The 15,708-nt window shown below is 40.3% G+C and overlaps 1 protein-coding gene across 4 annotated transcripts in view; it reads left to right on the top strand.

Moving 5' to 3' along the window:
• PCDH19 (protocadherin 19) overlaps positions 1-15,708 on the top strand; it is a 199,967-nt gene that overhangs the window by 66,009 nt on the left and 118,250 nt on the right. For all 4 annotated transcript variants that reach the window (XM_078688430.1, XM_078688429.1, XM_078688427.1 and 1 more), the window contains one exon: positions 10,765-10,823. In XM_078688430.1, coding sequence (XP_078544556.1) covers positions 10,765-10,823 — 59 coding nt within the window. The remainder of the gene's footprint in view (positions 1-10,764; positions 10,824-15,708) is intronic.

Genomic DNA, 15,708 nt, shown 5'->3' with positions numbered 1-15,708 from the left:
GTAATTTGAAGGGTTTAAATAATATATCAGAAAGACAGAAAAACAACTGATCTAAACCACAAATTGCTGGTGGACTAAAATATTATAACAAAGTGTCCATTAAATTAACATTTGAGAACTGTGGCAGAATGCTGCACTTCCCTATGTGAATAAACTTCGTGATTTGCCACAAGCAAAGGACTGCACCAACAGCTTCCACTCATCATTCTTTTATTTTGTCGATGTACTCCTACATAACCACACTAATCTAGCAGAGCATTCGGAGCTATACATTAAGACATCATCATGCAAACACTGGGCAGGCAGCAATTTAAGAATGTGCACGTAGGGAGACATAGCATTTGATTAGATGCTCCTTCAAGACAATTGTCTTGTAATTAGGCCTAGGGAAAATTATCATTACACTGGCGTAATTAGCGTAATCTTGGTCATTTTGCGTTACTCTTGTTATAAGAACTTTCCAAAATAATGCTATTGCAGCACACTTTGCAATTATGTCCTGAGCGTTGTATAAATTGCACATGTGCCACTCATGGTAAAAAATGTACTGTGAGTGCATGGGAACGACGTGAGTAACAGAACCTGAGCAGTGTTTTTGGTTTTTTTCTACTATTTTTTTTAGCACGAAATGTATCATTGTGTACAACGTGGACGCAAGAATGCATTTCACACTAAACTACACACCAAATGCCAGTTGTGACTTTTTCATAATTACTTATTTCACATAATTTTGCCCAAATTTCACATAATTCCCCAAAAGAAAATTACAAGAAATGTGCATACCCATCTTGTAATGCAGTAAAAATGGGGTACAAAATGGATGCATGGAGAACACTTGCTTTCAGTGTTTTTGCTGCTAGTCTTCTCCAATCTTGCTCCCTGTGACACACAGAGCGTTGGAAGCAATATTGTTTCCCCCACTAGAGTGGGTGCTATACTTTTTCTGTATGTGATGCCGCATGTTTTATAGATGACACAGGCTTGAAGTTGCAAATGGGAGAGAATCAGGCGGGCAACTAGAGTCAAATTTCGGGAGGGAAGGCTGAAAAATATATCGGGGGGGAGGGGGCTAATTCTTCCAACCATAGACAGAGTGACTGAAAGGAGGGGTGAAAACACAACAAACACCTAATTTACAAGTAAATGGTCTTTTAAAGACCTGTTAAGTACTCGGGTGTGGCTGCAATTAGATGGTCGCCAGCTCGCAAAGCTGTGCCAGCCCGGGCTGATACACAAGACGGGGGGGTCGGAAGCCCCGTGAGCCCAATGGGTGTTGCACGCCTGGAGAGTATCGTTGTTTGATTTTTTTTTTAGTCATGTGATGGGACAGGCATTTGAGGGAAGGACACTTACCAATGCGTTTGAGTCCAATCTGCGACCTGTATCAGCCGGGTGTTGCTACCTCCCAGATGGCTGTAGATCCATACTTGGTAACTGTGGTTCAAAAATCTGCTTTGTGGAAATATGGAAGTACACAATCTAATAATTAGATATGACACGATCCCCTGGAGTATTGTTTTGAGATATCCCATGCATGGTGGGAGAGCCATTGGTAGTGTTCAAAGCTGCTGAGGCTTCAAGAAGGTTACCATCATCTAAATAATGAAAGTGTCCTCTACTATTTCAATGGCAATAATCTTTTGTTACAGCAGGCCAGAAGCCACACTGATATGTAGTAGATGGTTAACATTCAGATATTCCTTTACTTGGACGACTTCAGGTTTTTTTTCTATATTGTTTCAATATTTTGCACATGAGTGGCGGTTTGGTAGTCCGCTGTGGCACTGTGCATTTTTATAGTTTTGAGACAATTTGAATCCCAGAATTATAGGCTATGTGAATAAGATATTGTTACGCTGAGGAGAGATACGAGTGCTTCTTTGATAGGAGATTCTTATGATGTAAAGAGGTAACATTCGAGTGAGAGTTTTTTAAGGTTTTCCTATTTTTCCAATTTTTTTTCTAGTATTCCATATGCTTGGGGCAACCTACTGTTGGAAAGCAAACACAGTCACATTGGATACATAAAATTATACCCCAAAATGAAATTATCTATGAATACAATGGAAAAGTTATGAGTGCCAGATGTTGAGCTGAGTGCTGTCATTGGTGAAGTAGTTCATAAAGTTATAGTTGCGTTTCAAGATGTTTCATTAGAAATTAGCGTCTTTGAACCATTGTTATATTTATTTTACAACAACTAAATGTCCTCAGTAATAAGATCTATTATTTATACAGCCAATCCAGGTAGCCTAAACAACACTGCTCCATGCGGATCATGAGATGGAGCCCAACAGGCCTAGGTGGTCTTTCTGCTTATCTTAGCTCCAGCTTAAAGCAGCCAAGTATAGTCATTTCCGGTATGGGCAGGGAGCGCATCAAAACTCACACACAACACTGTGTTCAAGAGGACACCTCGAGGTTGTCCTTGGTAAGGATCTTATCTTCCCTTCTGGTGAAGATATCACATTGAGGGTCTCTGAGTCTGAAGGCCTCCTGAAAAGAGCTTGTCTTGGTGTCACTCCTTATATACAACCCCCAAGCAATCACCATTAACCAACTTCTGAGGTGTTGTGTAATGTGATCAAATCTAGAGGGAAGTTCTGCTGTCAGTGCTTACAGTGTCAATGTAAAAGCAATGGTGGCAGATCCTAATTTACATATAAAATAGGACTATGGAATCCATTTGTGCAAATTAGGTACCACCCTTCAAAAATGTGGTAGCATCACATGAGCAAATACAAAACTGGCATAAACTGCTAGATTTGTATATAATCTGGGTACAAATTGGCATAACGAATCAATCACTTCATCCCTCTGCACCCTTCAAAAGTAAAATGCTGCAGAAAAAAAATTAGCATGTGAATATTCCTGAGAATATTTTACCAAATTAATTAGTAGTCATGAAGGAAACATTATACTAGCTTTCCTTTGTCCCATAGTTAACTAATTGTTAAAAGTAAGAGGGCCTTGAATTCTCACTTTTCTCTTAACCTTAGCAAAAGATGTGCCATAGTATGTAACCACATGGTATCTTCCATTTCCACAATAGGTGAAGAGTAAAAATAGAGCAAGCAGTGTTTGAGCCATTTGATGACAGTTCTGGTTGCATGTGCTCCCCCCTCCGCTGCTAAGTGGTATAGAAGAAACGAGTTACAATATTATGATTAATCTGGAATGTACCTAGCGTACTTATTCCAAAACAAAGAAGCAATGACGAAGCAGCGTGTGTTACTGTTACTGATATCCGAAGAGTAGTTATGTCTTCATAGTAAATAAAATTGATGTAATTTGCTGTGAGTGGAGTTATGTTAATTTATACATAATCCATCATACCTACTAACTTTACTACCACAGGGGCAGACACATGACTGGTGTTGATTTAGCAGAACTTGGGCGACCAGAAAGCTTTGCAGGTGATAAAGATAGCATTTCCCCAACTTGTTTCACTGATTAACAAGAAGTTCAAGAAGTGGTTCAAGAAGTGGTCAATTGTTTCAGGGGACCAAATGTCTTCATTTAGAAAAATATTTCAGAAAATAAGGTACGTAAAGAAAGGTTGCAACTGTGCAATTGCAAATTTACCCTAAGTCTGGCAATGCTGTACTCCGCGGACAGTCCACAATAGGCTTTAAGAGCATACACACGGCAACTATAGCTTGCTCTGGGGCCCCGTTTGTGAATTGCAAAAAGAATAGCAGATATGCAAAACATATGCAAATAACTAGTCATAAATCAATGTACATTTTTTTAAATAGTCTAAAAGGTTTAGGATAAATTGTGGATTTGAAATAGGATGTTAAAGGCCTATCTCACAGTGTAGAACATCTCGCAGACTATGTCCTACGCTGAGGGAATGGTTGATAATTTTGCAGGTGCTCGTGTTGTGTCTGAGTACAGTTCTTGATTAGCTAGGCAAGACAGGTGTTGTGATTTGAAGAGGTCCGTTATTCCTGAATGTGAGGACAGAAGGCATTTGTGGAAGTGGGATCTTATGTTTGTTTTGATTTTTTTAAATAATCTTGTTATTGACATCAGATAGTTTCTGTGGCTGAAGTATCTTGTTGTTGGCCAAACTCTCTATATATTTTACAACACTTTTAAGTAAAGTAAGTCACTTTTCATAGTTCGAATTAGTGAGAAATAAGGGGCAAAAAAGTACCTTATGTTTCATTCAACAATTCTAGTAAGAATGTCCTCTTTAAAAAGTATATGGGGGCTCTATGCTTCCCAAGTACAATAAAGCAGTTCCATTTGGTATTTTATGATTGACCGTGATTCTATCTGCTTCACTGTCTGTAAAAAATGTCTCTTGGATAGCTCGGTTTCAGTCCCTCATGAATATCATTGCTGGTAAAATGCAGTAGTTGGTTGAAAAGAGCTCTACAGGTCTTTTGTAGTATAGAATGCTCTAGTGACAGGGGGAGCGCTCATTTTAATGGGACTTCACCCCATAGAAATAAGTCCTATCTACCACTGCGTTAAAGTAATGACTAGACTATTCAAAGTTGGATAGTAGTGATTACCTGGCCCTCATAAAGTTTTGATCTTTTCAGCTAGAAAAGATGTGAATCGAGATAAATTCTTGAATAATAGCAGAAAGAGAAGATTGGACGCCTTAATTGTTTACCTTTACCATCAGAAAGTCCAGTGGAGCAGCGATGCATTAATAGTAAAAGAAAAACTGCCTTGAATATTTGTCAGGGCAGTCCTCTTTTCACGGTATTCCTTTAACTTATTTAAATATACTTGAAAAACAATTTAAGCAATATTTTCAATATTGTGTTTATATCATAAAGGGGACTCTTTCCTAGTTTATTGATAACATTTTTTGTAATGCTTAATTCACATTCCACCATATAATGGATTTTTATGTAATGAACACTGCTAGGACTTCGGTGGGCCGGGGCAGTGTGTGGAGGGCACTTGGTTGTGTCAGGATGGAGACCCCATGATTGTGCACTACAGTGGCAGCCTATGGAACTGGATTATTGTTTAACTAATGGGTCAAGTGGTTTTTCTGTGTGCGTTGCCATTTTTAGGTCCACATAAGCACCGGTCCTACCATTTTTGAGTGTTTAAACAAAATATTGAGAACAAAAATATCCTGTGAACAAAATATTTTGTCAAGAATAACCAGGACAAAAATATTGTGAAGGTAAGTTTCTATAGCTAAGCAGAGTTTATAATACATTTAACTCCACATATATGTACCTTGACTATATATATATCTTCATGGTATGTAGATGTGGAGTGAAGAATAGCAAATCTTTACTTACCGCACTTACCTTCTTAATATTTTGGCTCTCGATATTTTTATCACAATATTCTGTCTACACAATCTTTACCGATATTCTGTCAGTGACCTCGTTTTTGTGCAGGAATATTTTATGATAGATTGCACATTCTGATGGATGGTATAGTACCTGGCCCATATCCAGTGGTGGCTCCTCCGCTATGGCCGAGGAGTGTCGCCCTCCACCCCCACCAGTCTAAAAACTTTAAAATAAAATGATAATAAAATGGATGTATTATTATTTTACTTTTCAACTTCAAATCTTGGGGGCGGGACCATCGCGGGGGCAGTCAGCGGAGGGAATGGTGGGCACTGCTTTCAGAGCACATAGCGGTTTGGCCGACCGTCTCAGGCTGGCCAATCCTGCATGCGCACTGAGCTGGGTTGGAGACAGCAAAGCACAGGCTCCCACTCTCTCTGGGAGCACAAATTCACAGCGCTCAGGCCAATCCTGATGCTGCTTTCAAACATGAGAGCAGAGTCAGGATTGGCTGCAGCGCAGTCTGGGATCCTGTGCTGCACCGAGGAGCGGAGAAGAAGAGTGGCGAGCCTTTCTTTTTTCTGTTTTCACCCCTCAACCTGTCCCCCTGTTCAACCCTGCCTCTCCACTCTGCACTCACAGCAGCCGCTACTGCCATATCACCAAAGTCTGTGTGCTGCCAATGCTCTGGGGCCACTGATATTGTCAGGTGCACTGCATAGAGCTGTGTGTCTGCTCGCCTGACACTCACTGTATATGAGACACAAGCACACCAGCCGTGTACGTGAGACAGCCCATTGACACGTAGTGAATCATTTTACATAATTGAGACGAATATGTTCTTTCGTTGTGGGTGGCGTCCTCAAGCTTCTTCACAAAGTGCGTCCTCTAACTTGGAGCAATCTCCTTCATTTTACCCGGGGCAGGTTTCTACCTCTCGTCTTTCACTCTCAACACTCATTCTTTTGCCGTGCTTGTCTGTGGAGGATGTCAAGCGGCAGAGCCCAGAACGCTCTTCTGCGCAGACAGAAAGATTTGACTCTATGTTTTTTCTGATTTTGTTCTTTACCAGCACGTGTGTTCTTTTGCATGATAAGGCGCTCAACGGCGTTGCAATGCAGTGATTAGTTTGCAGAAACTGCGGGCACGGGGGCTTGCAGTAAATCTCCTGCTCGACTCCTCAGCAGTAATTACTCCGTGAAAGTAATAACCGAGCTGTGCTGCATGTAACACCCACCACCAGCTTTAACAGGATAACATGTTTCTCACCGGGAGGCTGCTGTTTGCTAAATTAGATATTGTATTTCAGAAAAGGTCACTTTTAAGCAACACCGCTGCCACTGTATTATCTTGGCGCGACAGTCTGCCACGGGACCGCAGCTCTCTTTGATTCTAGATTAATGACTGATTCGGCTGCCTCCTCCTGTACAGTTAATGTAGCCTTTTGTGCCTGACTGGATTAGCAGCAGATTGCGCCTCTCTTGCTCATGGTGATGAGTTGACTAAGGCTGCCTTTATCAACTGCCACCAGCTGCACAATAGAAAAACATTTAATCGTGCAGATTTAAATTCTGAAATTAATATGCAAAACTACTACCATTTGATATCGATCAGAATAGAGGTGTGCGCTTTAATCTGAAGAAATGTTTTCTGAAGTTTTTGGGATGTGGCGACATTGGTGGTGTGCCCATTTTTGACAAATACCCTTACTTTTTTCCCTATAATAAGCAATTGGCTTGTCAAGGTGAATGTCCATAGCATCTAGAATGGAGCAAGCAAACAACCAAGCATGTTCTTAAGCTCGCAGACCCCATAAACACAAAAAATGTAAAACCCAAAGATGGAGCACATGTAGTAACTCGATAGAGGCAATGGACTGAATGAGCATTGTGTCCTCACTATCTTTGCACCTGCCTTTTCTAGCTCGATGCACAATACTGGGCACTACGGAAAGCCCAGTGGTCATATGGAAGACTTCCGGCTCAAGTACTCTCAACAAAACACCTTCATGTCGCGAGCCCGCACACCATTCATTAAATAACCCAAAGTCCCGAAATTAAATTGATTATGATTTGGGCTTCATATGAAAAGGGCACAAAAGGTGATGGGTGATAAGCTTGCATTTAGTTCAGCTACTGGTAATTATTCTGAATGACAGTCCATTCTGTCAGTTTTAGCTCACCAGTGCCTGTTCAGCTACTGGTAATTATTCTGAATGACATTCCATTCCATCAGTTTTAGCTCATCAGTGCCACTAATTCAGAGACCAGCCATATGCGCATCAGTCTTTGGCCAACTGTTGAAAGAACAGCCCAACCTCAACTGTTTGACTGTTAAATCACTTAGAAGTATCATGTTTGGATATGCTTAACTGAAAAACACTTATTTTATGCTTAATAATTCTGTATACAAAGCATAATCAGATAAAACTGAAGGCAATGCCACAAAGCTATTTTTGAATTAATATATTTCTTATGTTCTGCTCAAACTAAGCTTTAACGAGTCATTTTTAAAGCAAAAAACCTGGATCCTTTTTATTGAGGTTTTTGTATGCCCCAACTAATATACATGCATTTGTTTCAGGGTAAAACTGGGCATAGGGCAACAAGAAAGAATATTTGTCAGAGATCTTGGAGAATATTTTTAAGTTTGGCTTCAAATCACAACGTTATGCAAATGTAGTTACCAATTCTTTAACATGTACATACAGTGGGCTTTGGCTCCACCAGGTGCAGTATCACTCTCACACTTCATGCTATTGGCTGCTTGGCATATCATTTCACCTTCCAGGAAGTACTTCCCTTGGATTACATGAGGGATTTTTTTACACCTGGAAAGTACACTTATCGTCACGCTGTTTCTTGCATTCAATTCTTTACCATTTATATCCATTCTTTAGATAAGGCACTCACTATTGCTACTGTTTCAGCAGTATCGACAAAGCCAATACTGCAGGCTTATAAGGATAAACAGATGTTTGCTTGTACGGCATGTAAACAGCATTTGTAAGTGCATGTTTTTACATATGTTGGAACATATTGGCTTTACCAATGCTTCTTTTTTTGTTTTGTTTTGCTTCTCTGCTGGGCTTTGCAGGGACATGTAAGATCTGCTGTCCAAATGAGGATGACAAGGTGACCTCCCTGCGATCCTTTGTTGTCCATCCCCGAAGATCACCTCGCCGACTTTGTAAAGCCCACACTCAGAGCTGCTAATTCTGGTCGCCTTCTGAGGCGCGGGTGATAACGCAGCACTGTCCCTGCAGGCTGCTCTTTCATAAATTGGCAGAAGGCAAAATCAAAGCATGATATTTAAATACGGCGGTGGATGACTACCTGCCGACATTTGCATATCCAGGCTCTAAATATTTTAAGATGTTAATTATACGCTAATAATAAAGTACCTTTGAACTTCCAATCAAATTCACGTTTGCAGAATGGGCTGCATCGGGGAATACAAGTAATTAGGTTTGCAACGGATTGCGGGCAGGATGTTTTCGCCTCTGGATTGTTATGTGGTCACTAGTGATATAGCAATCTATTTTCAGCGCAGAACATATGTAGAAAGACTCAGTGCATGCAGCCTTTATCTGCCTGCGGAGGTACCCACCATATTTACGTGGCCAGGACTCAAGTCGAGGGTAGACCGTCTACCCAATATTTTCAAAGGGTAGGTGCCATCTACCCTGCCGCAAAGCTCGCCACTTTCAGCGGAGGGTCACGTTCCTTTCCTACTTCTCCCGTAATTTATGGAAATATGCTGAACTCGCCCTAGTGTAATTTTCTAACACCAGGAATCTTATAGCAGCACCTGCACGTTGTCTGCCTTTATCCTGAGCAGAAATGTGCGGGCGGGGAAGGGGATTATCAGATCCCAGCCCCGCCCATAACAAAAGTCGGAGTTAACGGCTTCGAGCTTTCAGGAGCCTCACACTTAGATGCAATGGAGGGGAAACAAAGGCTCACATCTTATCACTTCACAGGTACTTAAGAGAGAAATGATTTTGACTTTGTTCAGTCCCTGTATATGAGAGATATGCATACACTGTATGAATGTTGGATGTGTTGATGGCCCAAGTATTTACACAAATAACTATTTAAATACCACTATTTTGTTTTACTTATTTTATAGGACTTTAGCACGACTCATCCCAATGCAGGGTGTCAGAGCACTTTACATCAAATGTGCAGATTATATATTGACAATAAATCATATGTGTGTACATAATTATAAAGGAAGTGTTACATCAGACAGTGAGGGTTACACGGTGTAGGAGCCACATCTCCTTAATATCTCCTTGTGCTATATCAGTAGGATTACAATTTATGAACTGCAAGTAACAAAAGGATCTCTGTCTTAAAAGCAGAAACTCACTTATCCATTTACATAAAATACAAATCTGTCTTCTGCGTGTTACATAATGTGCTTTGCAGGAGACATAATAACCCTCTATGCTAATTTGATTCAAAACTAGGACTAGGCAAAACACAGATATCTCAAGAGTTACATTAGCTGGCACACACAGATCTCTGCAGCAGGTGCCTTAACCTCATAAGATATTTCAAAATACAGACATTGAAACCAATTAAGCAAAACAGATTTACTGCCACATTTCTCCTTGTTGCCAATTTCTTTGTGGCAGGGTTTTAAAAAATTGCTGTATAAATTGAGGCCCAGATTTTGTGTTGGAGTTCCTTCAACTTTTTTGGCACAACCCCAATACAAAATCTAATTTGTTAAATATTGTAATGTGCTCAAATGTACCCATGATAGACTTGCTAAACATATGTGAGGTCTCAAGATCTGATGCCACTTCCTGTGAAGCTAGATGCGATGTCATGTGCCTTGATGGCTCTTCCTGTGATGTCACTTCCTGTGATGTCACACGCAGCGATTTCACACATGGTGATGTCACATTCATTCGGCCTAACTTGGTGTATCCCCCATTTCTTTTTTTCGGACTTGAACCTTGACACCACCTGAATTACCGTGGCAATTGTTGTACTGTTCTTACAACTCAATGCACTTCTGAAAATGGCAGATCCTTGTCCCTGCCACCGTTTTGTCCACACAAGTTGTTGCTTCCAGCTCAATCAGCCCCTCCTGGGTGTCAAGCACAATTGCTAACGTTTTACATTTTGCAAGTGTGTGGTGAAGTTCCACAGCAGGCTTGCAGCTGTTGCCCACACACCAACAACTACACAATCTATATTCATTTAGTGCTTTGCGTTGTCTGTCTGATGGTACTTCTGCTGGCTGTTGTTTAGTATGCAACAGTGACAAGCTTCTAGGGATGGGTGGCATTTGTTTACTGTGGGGCTGGGGATAGTTTACCATGGCTTTCACTTTCTCTATGAGCTCTGTCCAATTTCATAGCAAAACACCATTACCTCATAATTTTTCCAGGTAAAACACACAAATTCGCTTTGTAGCTGTTTGCTGTATGCAATCCTCTGACATATCACTTTATTTCCTTCTTATGTTTCAGACAGAGAACTATTCATTTGACTCAAACTACGTGAACAGCAGAGCACACCTGATAAAGAGGTACACCCCATTTCCTGTTTTGCTCTTTACGCCGATATGCATTGTCTTTCTGTGAGCAAAGAATTTCCGGAAGCTTTTTGCATGGCTTTCTGCACAACTTAAGCAAATGGCAATTCACCATGTGTTTCTTAGCTTATAGAGCTGACTGTCTTATTTTTAGCCGAGGAATGTTTCTGTCACCATTACCTTGTTCATGGGCCACACAAGTGAGTTAGTTGAAAGCATGTTTCCATGACAACTCATTAACTGTCATTTGTCTCCTCCGTCTCGCATCACACTATCATTACAATGACGCTTGATTTTGAAATGCATTCTGTGATTCAAGTAAAAGTGGGAACAACAATTCATTTCCCTGACACCCTCAGCTGTGTTGTGAGGCCACCCACGCCTTCTTCCGTCGAGAATCTATACCGTTGGAGAGACTGTGCTTAATATACGTCATTGCCACTGTTGATGAGAAAATAACATGGTCATTTTGATCACCCAAAAATAAACTACTCCTCCCTCTCAGACATGCACAGAACACTCCTGGCAGGGACTTTATTTAATTGGTTTTACCCACCCGGCTGTTGGTCAATGCATGGGGCTTGAAGTAAGTCTTTCAGTCAAGTCATGTCTTGGATAGTGATTTCAGATCAAAATGAGCCGATCTCGCGATGCGCTGACCACTTAATCATATCATATAATAGGACAGTCTCCTTTAGGTGTCAACCTTTTCTGAAGGGACTGGCAGCCCCCCAAAACTCCCCACCCCCGCCTCTCGAACGAATGTTTTGCACCAATCTATGTGTAAAGCAGTGATGTATGTCTGGCCTAGCCCAACGGAGACGTACTAATAAGTGTAAAGTCCTATTAGTGCAGGGTGGGGAAAATCTTGCCTATTTTGGAATTTATTATATACTGATGCTCGGCCAAACCCATAATCTTAAAATGACTGAGTTGGCTGACCTATAGATGGGCAGACTAAACCATAGGTGCCTTGATAAAAGAAGTGGTTGATTTTACTTGCAAAATTGGGTGGAAAAGGCCACCTGTGCATAAATGTGTGTTTCTGCACCCACCATGGTAAAGCTTTCACAGATGCATGTCAGCAAAATCTCCATTAACAAAACCTATTCGCATATAAATTGTATTTAACAACAATCCAGGTTTCAGTCACCCTACTGACGAGACCTTTTAATCCCTCCTGTTTCTAAGATCGTTATTACAGTAAGACTATGAGAAATATCTTTCTTCACTCACAGGATGCTGAGAGCTGACTGATTAGTAAAAGGAGGGCGGCATAGGGCCTAATCTAGAGGAGTGAGGTTAAAACAAAAGCAGATGCAGCGCCCACCCACCTCTTCATTCACTGACCTCATTTTGATGACAGATAAGGCTTTTTTTTTTAGATGTTGACGTTGCCACCAGCTCACAGATTTGACAGTGAGTCCCCTGCTGCAATGCCATTGGTCCAATTTATGATTCCATGACCTCCATGTGATAGTCGTAAGCTATTACCACTGAAGACCCTTCAGTAACACACAGCAATGGTAACCATGTCTTTTTCACCCTGGAAACTGAGAAAACATTCCTGCAGTGCTGACAGAAAACCTGCAGCGTATCAGAGACTACTTGAATGTAGTACTAATAATGACCACCACATATTGGGGCACATTCGCAAGACCCATTGTGGTCCATAGTTGGTGGCAGGAGGGGGGAGAACAGGGGGGCCTAAAAAAAAGAGTGCATAAGAGTAGACCTCACTAGAGCCAAAACAATACATCAGGGATTGCATCATGGGCTTGGATGGTCGAGTAAGGAGGGTCAGAAACTCCTAAAGAGTGCTCAAACACAAAGCAGAGTCCAACCTACTGCAAGGAACAGAACTGTGGGAAGAACCTCATCTCCCCCCCTCCTGCAGCAGTGAATATTTCAAAATGTGGCAGTTTATCCATTGAAAGTTTCATAAAGGTGATTTCTTCACAAAAATAACAGTCTGACAGTTAGACCATCAAACATAAATGTTACACTATTGAATGTCATGTAATGCAGTGCCATCTTATGTTATGTCATGACAGGTTTTATTGTATTACATACTATGTTAAGGCATTTTGTAATCCAATTAATCAATAAAAGTTGTATTTGATTCTTTGCAGAAAAATCATAAAAGCTTACACAGTAAAACACATATGAATTTCACAAGCAAAATCGGAATAAAATAACATTACTTAAAAAAAAAGTTAAATGGTACAGAATTTCTTGAAAACCTTACTACAATTTCATTCAAGTTTCTTCAGGAATTTCATATAAGATCGTAAACAATCATTCTCTAAAAATTGCAATAATAAAAATGCTGGATGGCATTGTCTCAGACCCAATGACCTTAAAATTGGTAACATCCATCTCCTTCTTTGCATTTCATAGAATTTACAAAATAAAACTACATATATTGTTGATTGCTGGAACAGGTCATCACATAGGCAACTACACAATGTGTTGGACCAATCGTTTATTGTGGGGAAACTTATTAAATGATGAAAGATTCCAAATCTAAAACGGGTCAGTACAAGTCTGTCATAACCCCTTAATGTAAGTTTTAGGTACGGCTGAATACCATAAATGGTCAATATCATTTGGTTGGACTGTACCAATTTGGTCTTAAATGCCTCAAATGCAAATCTATTTGTCTCCAGGAGCGTCATGCAATATCTTTTAAAATCTTTTCTGGTTATGGAAATTATAGAACCTGGGTGATCGTAACATTCAGGATGCACAAGATCGTTCATTAAATCTTTTATGTATTTTAGCCATGGGATATCCAGTACCCTCTATCGCTTAAGGCTGTCTTTTATAATATCACAATTAAAAGTAGTTTTAGTAGAAGTCCAGATCCTCTTTTATTAGGTCCGAGATATATGGTATCCCTAGTTCAGAACGGCATATATAGGTAGATGTGCTGCCTGGAACAGCCAGAAGGAATTTTAAAAAGGCATTCTCAACCAGCTGTATGGGTTTAGGGTTGCAGTAGCCCCACACACCTGCACCATTTGTAGCCGTAGTAACACATTTTGCCTGATATATAAACAACAACTCAACATGAGGTATTCTGCCCAGTTTACTTGCAAAATTAGCTGGGGCAGCCGTAGCTTTCATGAATAATAACTACCCAGCTTTAACTGCCTGGGACCATGCACCTTTTTGGTCAAATAAAATGCCTGTATAAGAAAATGTCTGGGTTGAATCCACCTTTTTATTGTCGATGAATATGTCCCTACATTTTACACTGCCTTTCCTACACTTCATAATAAAAGTATTTCAGGTATTCATTCTAAGACCCAAATTTTCCATGTGCACGGTACATTTTATAATCCATCACACAGCTTTTACAGTGTCAAACCGTGTCATGTGAACTCACATATGGCATTCCAAAGAAATTAGTTAAAACATGTTAGGCAACTTCTTTCAAATGTCCTTTATATGAGTCCGCCATAAGCAAATATTAGGCCTGGCCAAAATTGTAAATGCGGTGGAATAATCTGAGTAATTTCAAAAAATTTGCTTTACTCTTGTGACATGAAATTACCCAAAATTACTCAAATAAGTCAGCATGTGTAATTTAGAGTAATTTGGGGCAAAAATACCTACCTCATGAGAACAGAAATAGAGTGCGAGCAGCTTATGGCTGTTGTTGGTCATGTTCTGTTGCATTTTTCTTAACACAAAATGCATTGTTGGGCTCATTTTGGATGCTAGTTGCACTTTGTGCTAAAAAAATAGCACTAAAAGCTGGGTTTTGCTCCTCCCGTTATTTGTATAATCTTGCAAAATTTTGCCGTAATGTTGCCTGATTACACTAGAGCAAATTACGCGAGTTAAGTCCACCAATAGCATATGTTTGCTATTTCACATCATCCACTAAAATGCCAAACTGTTCCCTGTAAACGACTCTTACAGACAAATCTTAGCACCGCTATATAGCTAGTGTTGCAGTCTTGCTGGGATGTATTTATTTGGCCCCATCACATGTATTACAGTACTGCTGACAAAGATCTGCTACAGCCTCTTTAAAGAGTTGCCATCTGGTTAAATTGTGCAAGTACTATTAGAATTGTTTCTGCACTTCTAAGGATTGTCATTACTGCCACCTGCAATAAATATGTTATTTATATGGAACGCCTATAGGGTTCTATTGAAATTGTTATATTAATGTGAGTATGTATTGTTAATGAATGATTGAAATAATTACTGGACTGCAGAGCAAAACTTTTACAGGACTATTAAAATGCTGCAGTCCTGATCTGGAGTGCCATTGCAAGCTACTGAAGGTATCATATTCCCCATAGGAGTACCACTATCTTCCCGTGGGAACCTATTACTGCCACGCTGTTAAGTACTGATAATATACTATTGATAATATTGCAGGACACAGAGCCAAATTTGTACGGTCCGATTTAAAGTGCTACAATCCTGATGAGGGATGCTACTGCTAGCAACTGAAATTATCACATTGCTTATGAGGATTGCCAGTATGGGCCTATTACACTCTTATTCCCACATTATTCATTATTGATAATGTCCATTGAAAGCTTTACAAGACTACAAAGGAATACGTGTGTGGTCCTATTTAAAGTGTTGCAGTCCTGATGTGCCATGGCCGGTCCCAAGCCCAGCAGTGAAAGGAGGAAAGCTATGTTTTCGGCCAGCTACCCCACCTTGTAAAAGAATCCTAGCTATAGAAAAGTCAACAAAAAGACATCCTAGCCTTGGGGAATGAGGAATCTCCTTCACAGAGAATGCCAGAAATCACTGGAAGCCACAAATCTGAGCCACCTGCTTTTGATCATCACCTCCAGAACATGGAATGTGAGGACCAAGACAGGCAGGACAGCCCAAATGGCAGCAG

Source organism: Lissotriton helveticus, chromosome 4_1, assembly GCF_964261635.1.
Source record: "Lissotriton helveticus chromosome 4_1, aLisHel1.1, whole genome shotgun sequence".
In the NCBI taxonomy this organism is placed as follows: Eukaryota; Metazoa; Chordata; class Amphibia; order Caudata; family Salamandridae; genus Lissotriton; species Lissotriton helveticus.
The sequence above is the reverse complement of the archived record's forward strand: the minus strand, read 5'-3'. Positions and strand labels throughout refer to the sequence as shown.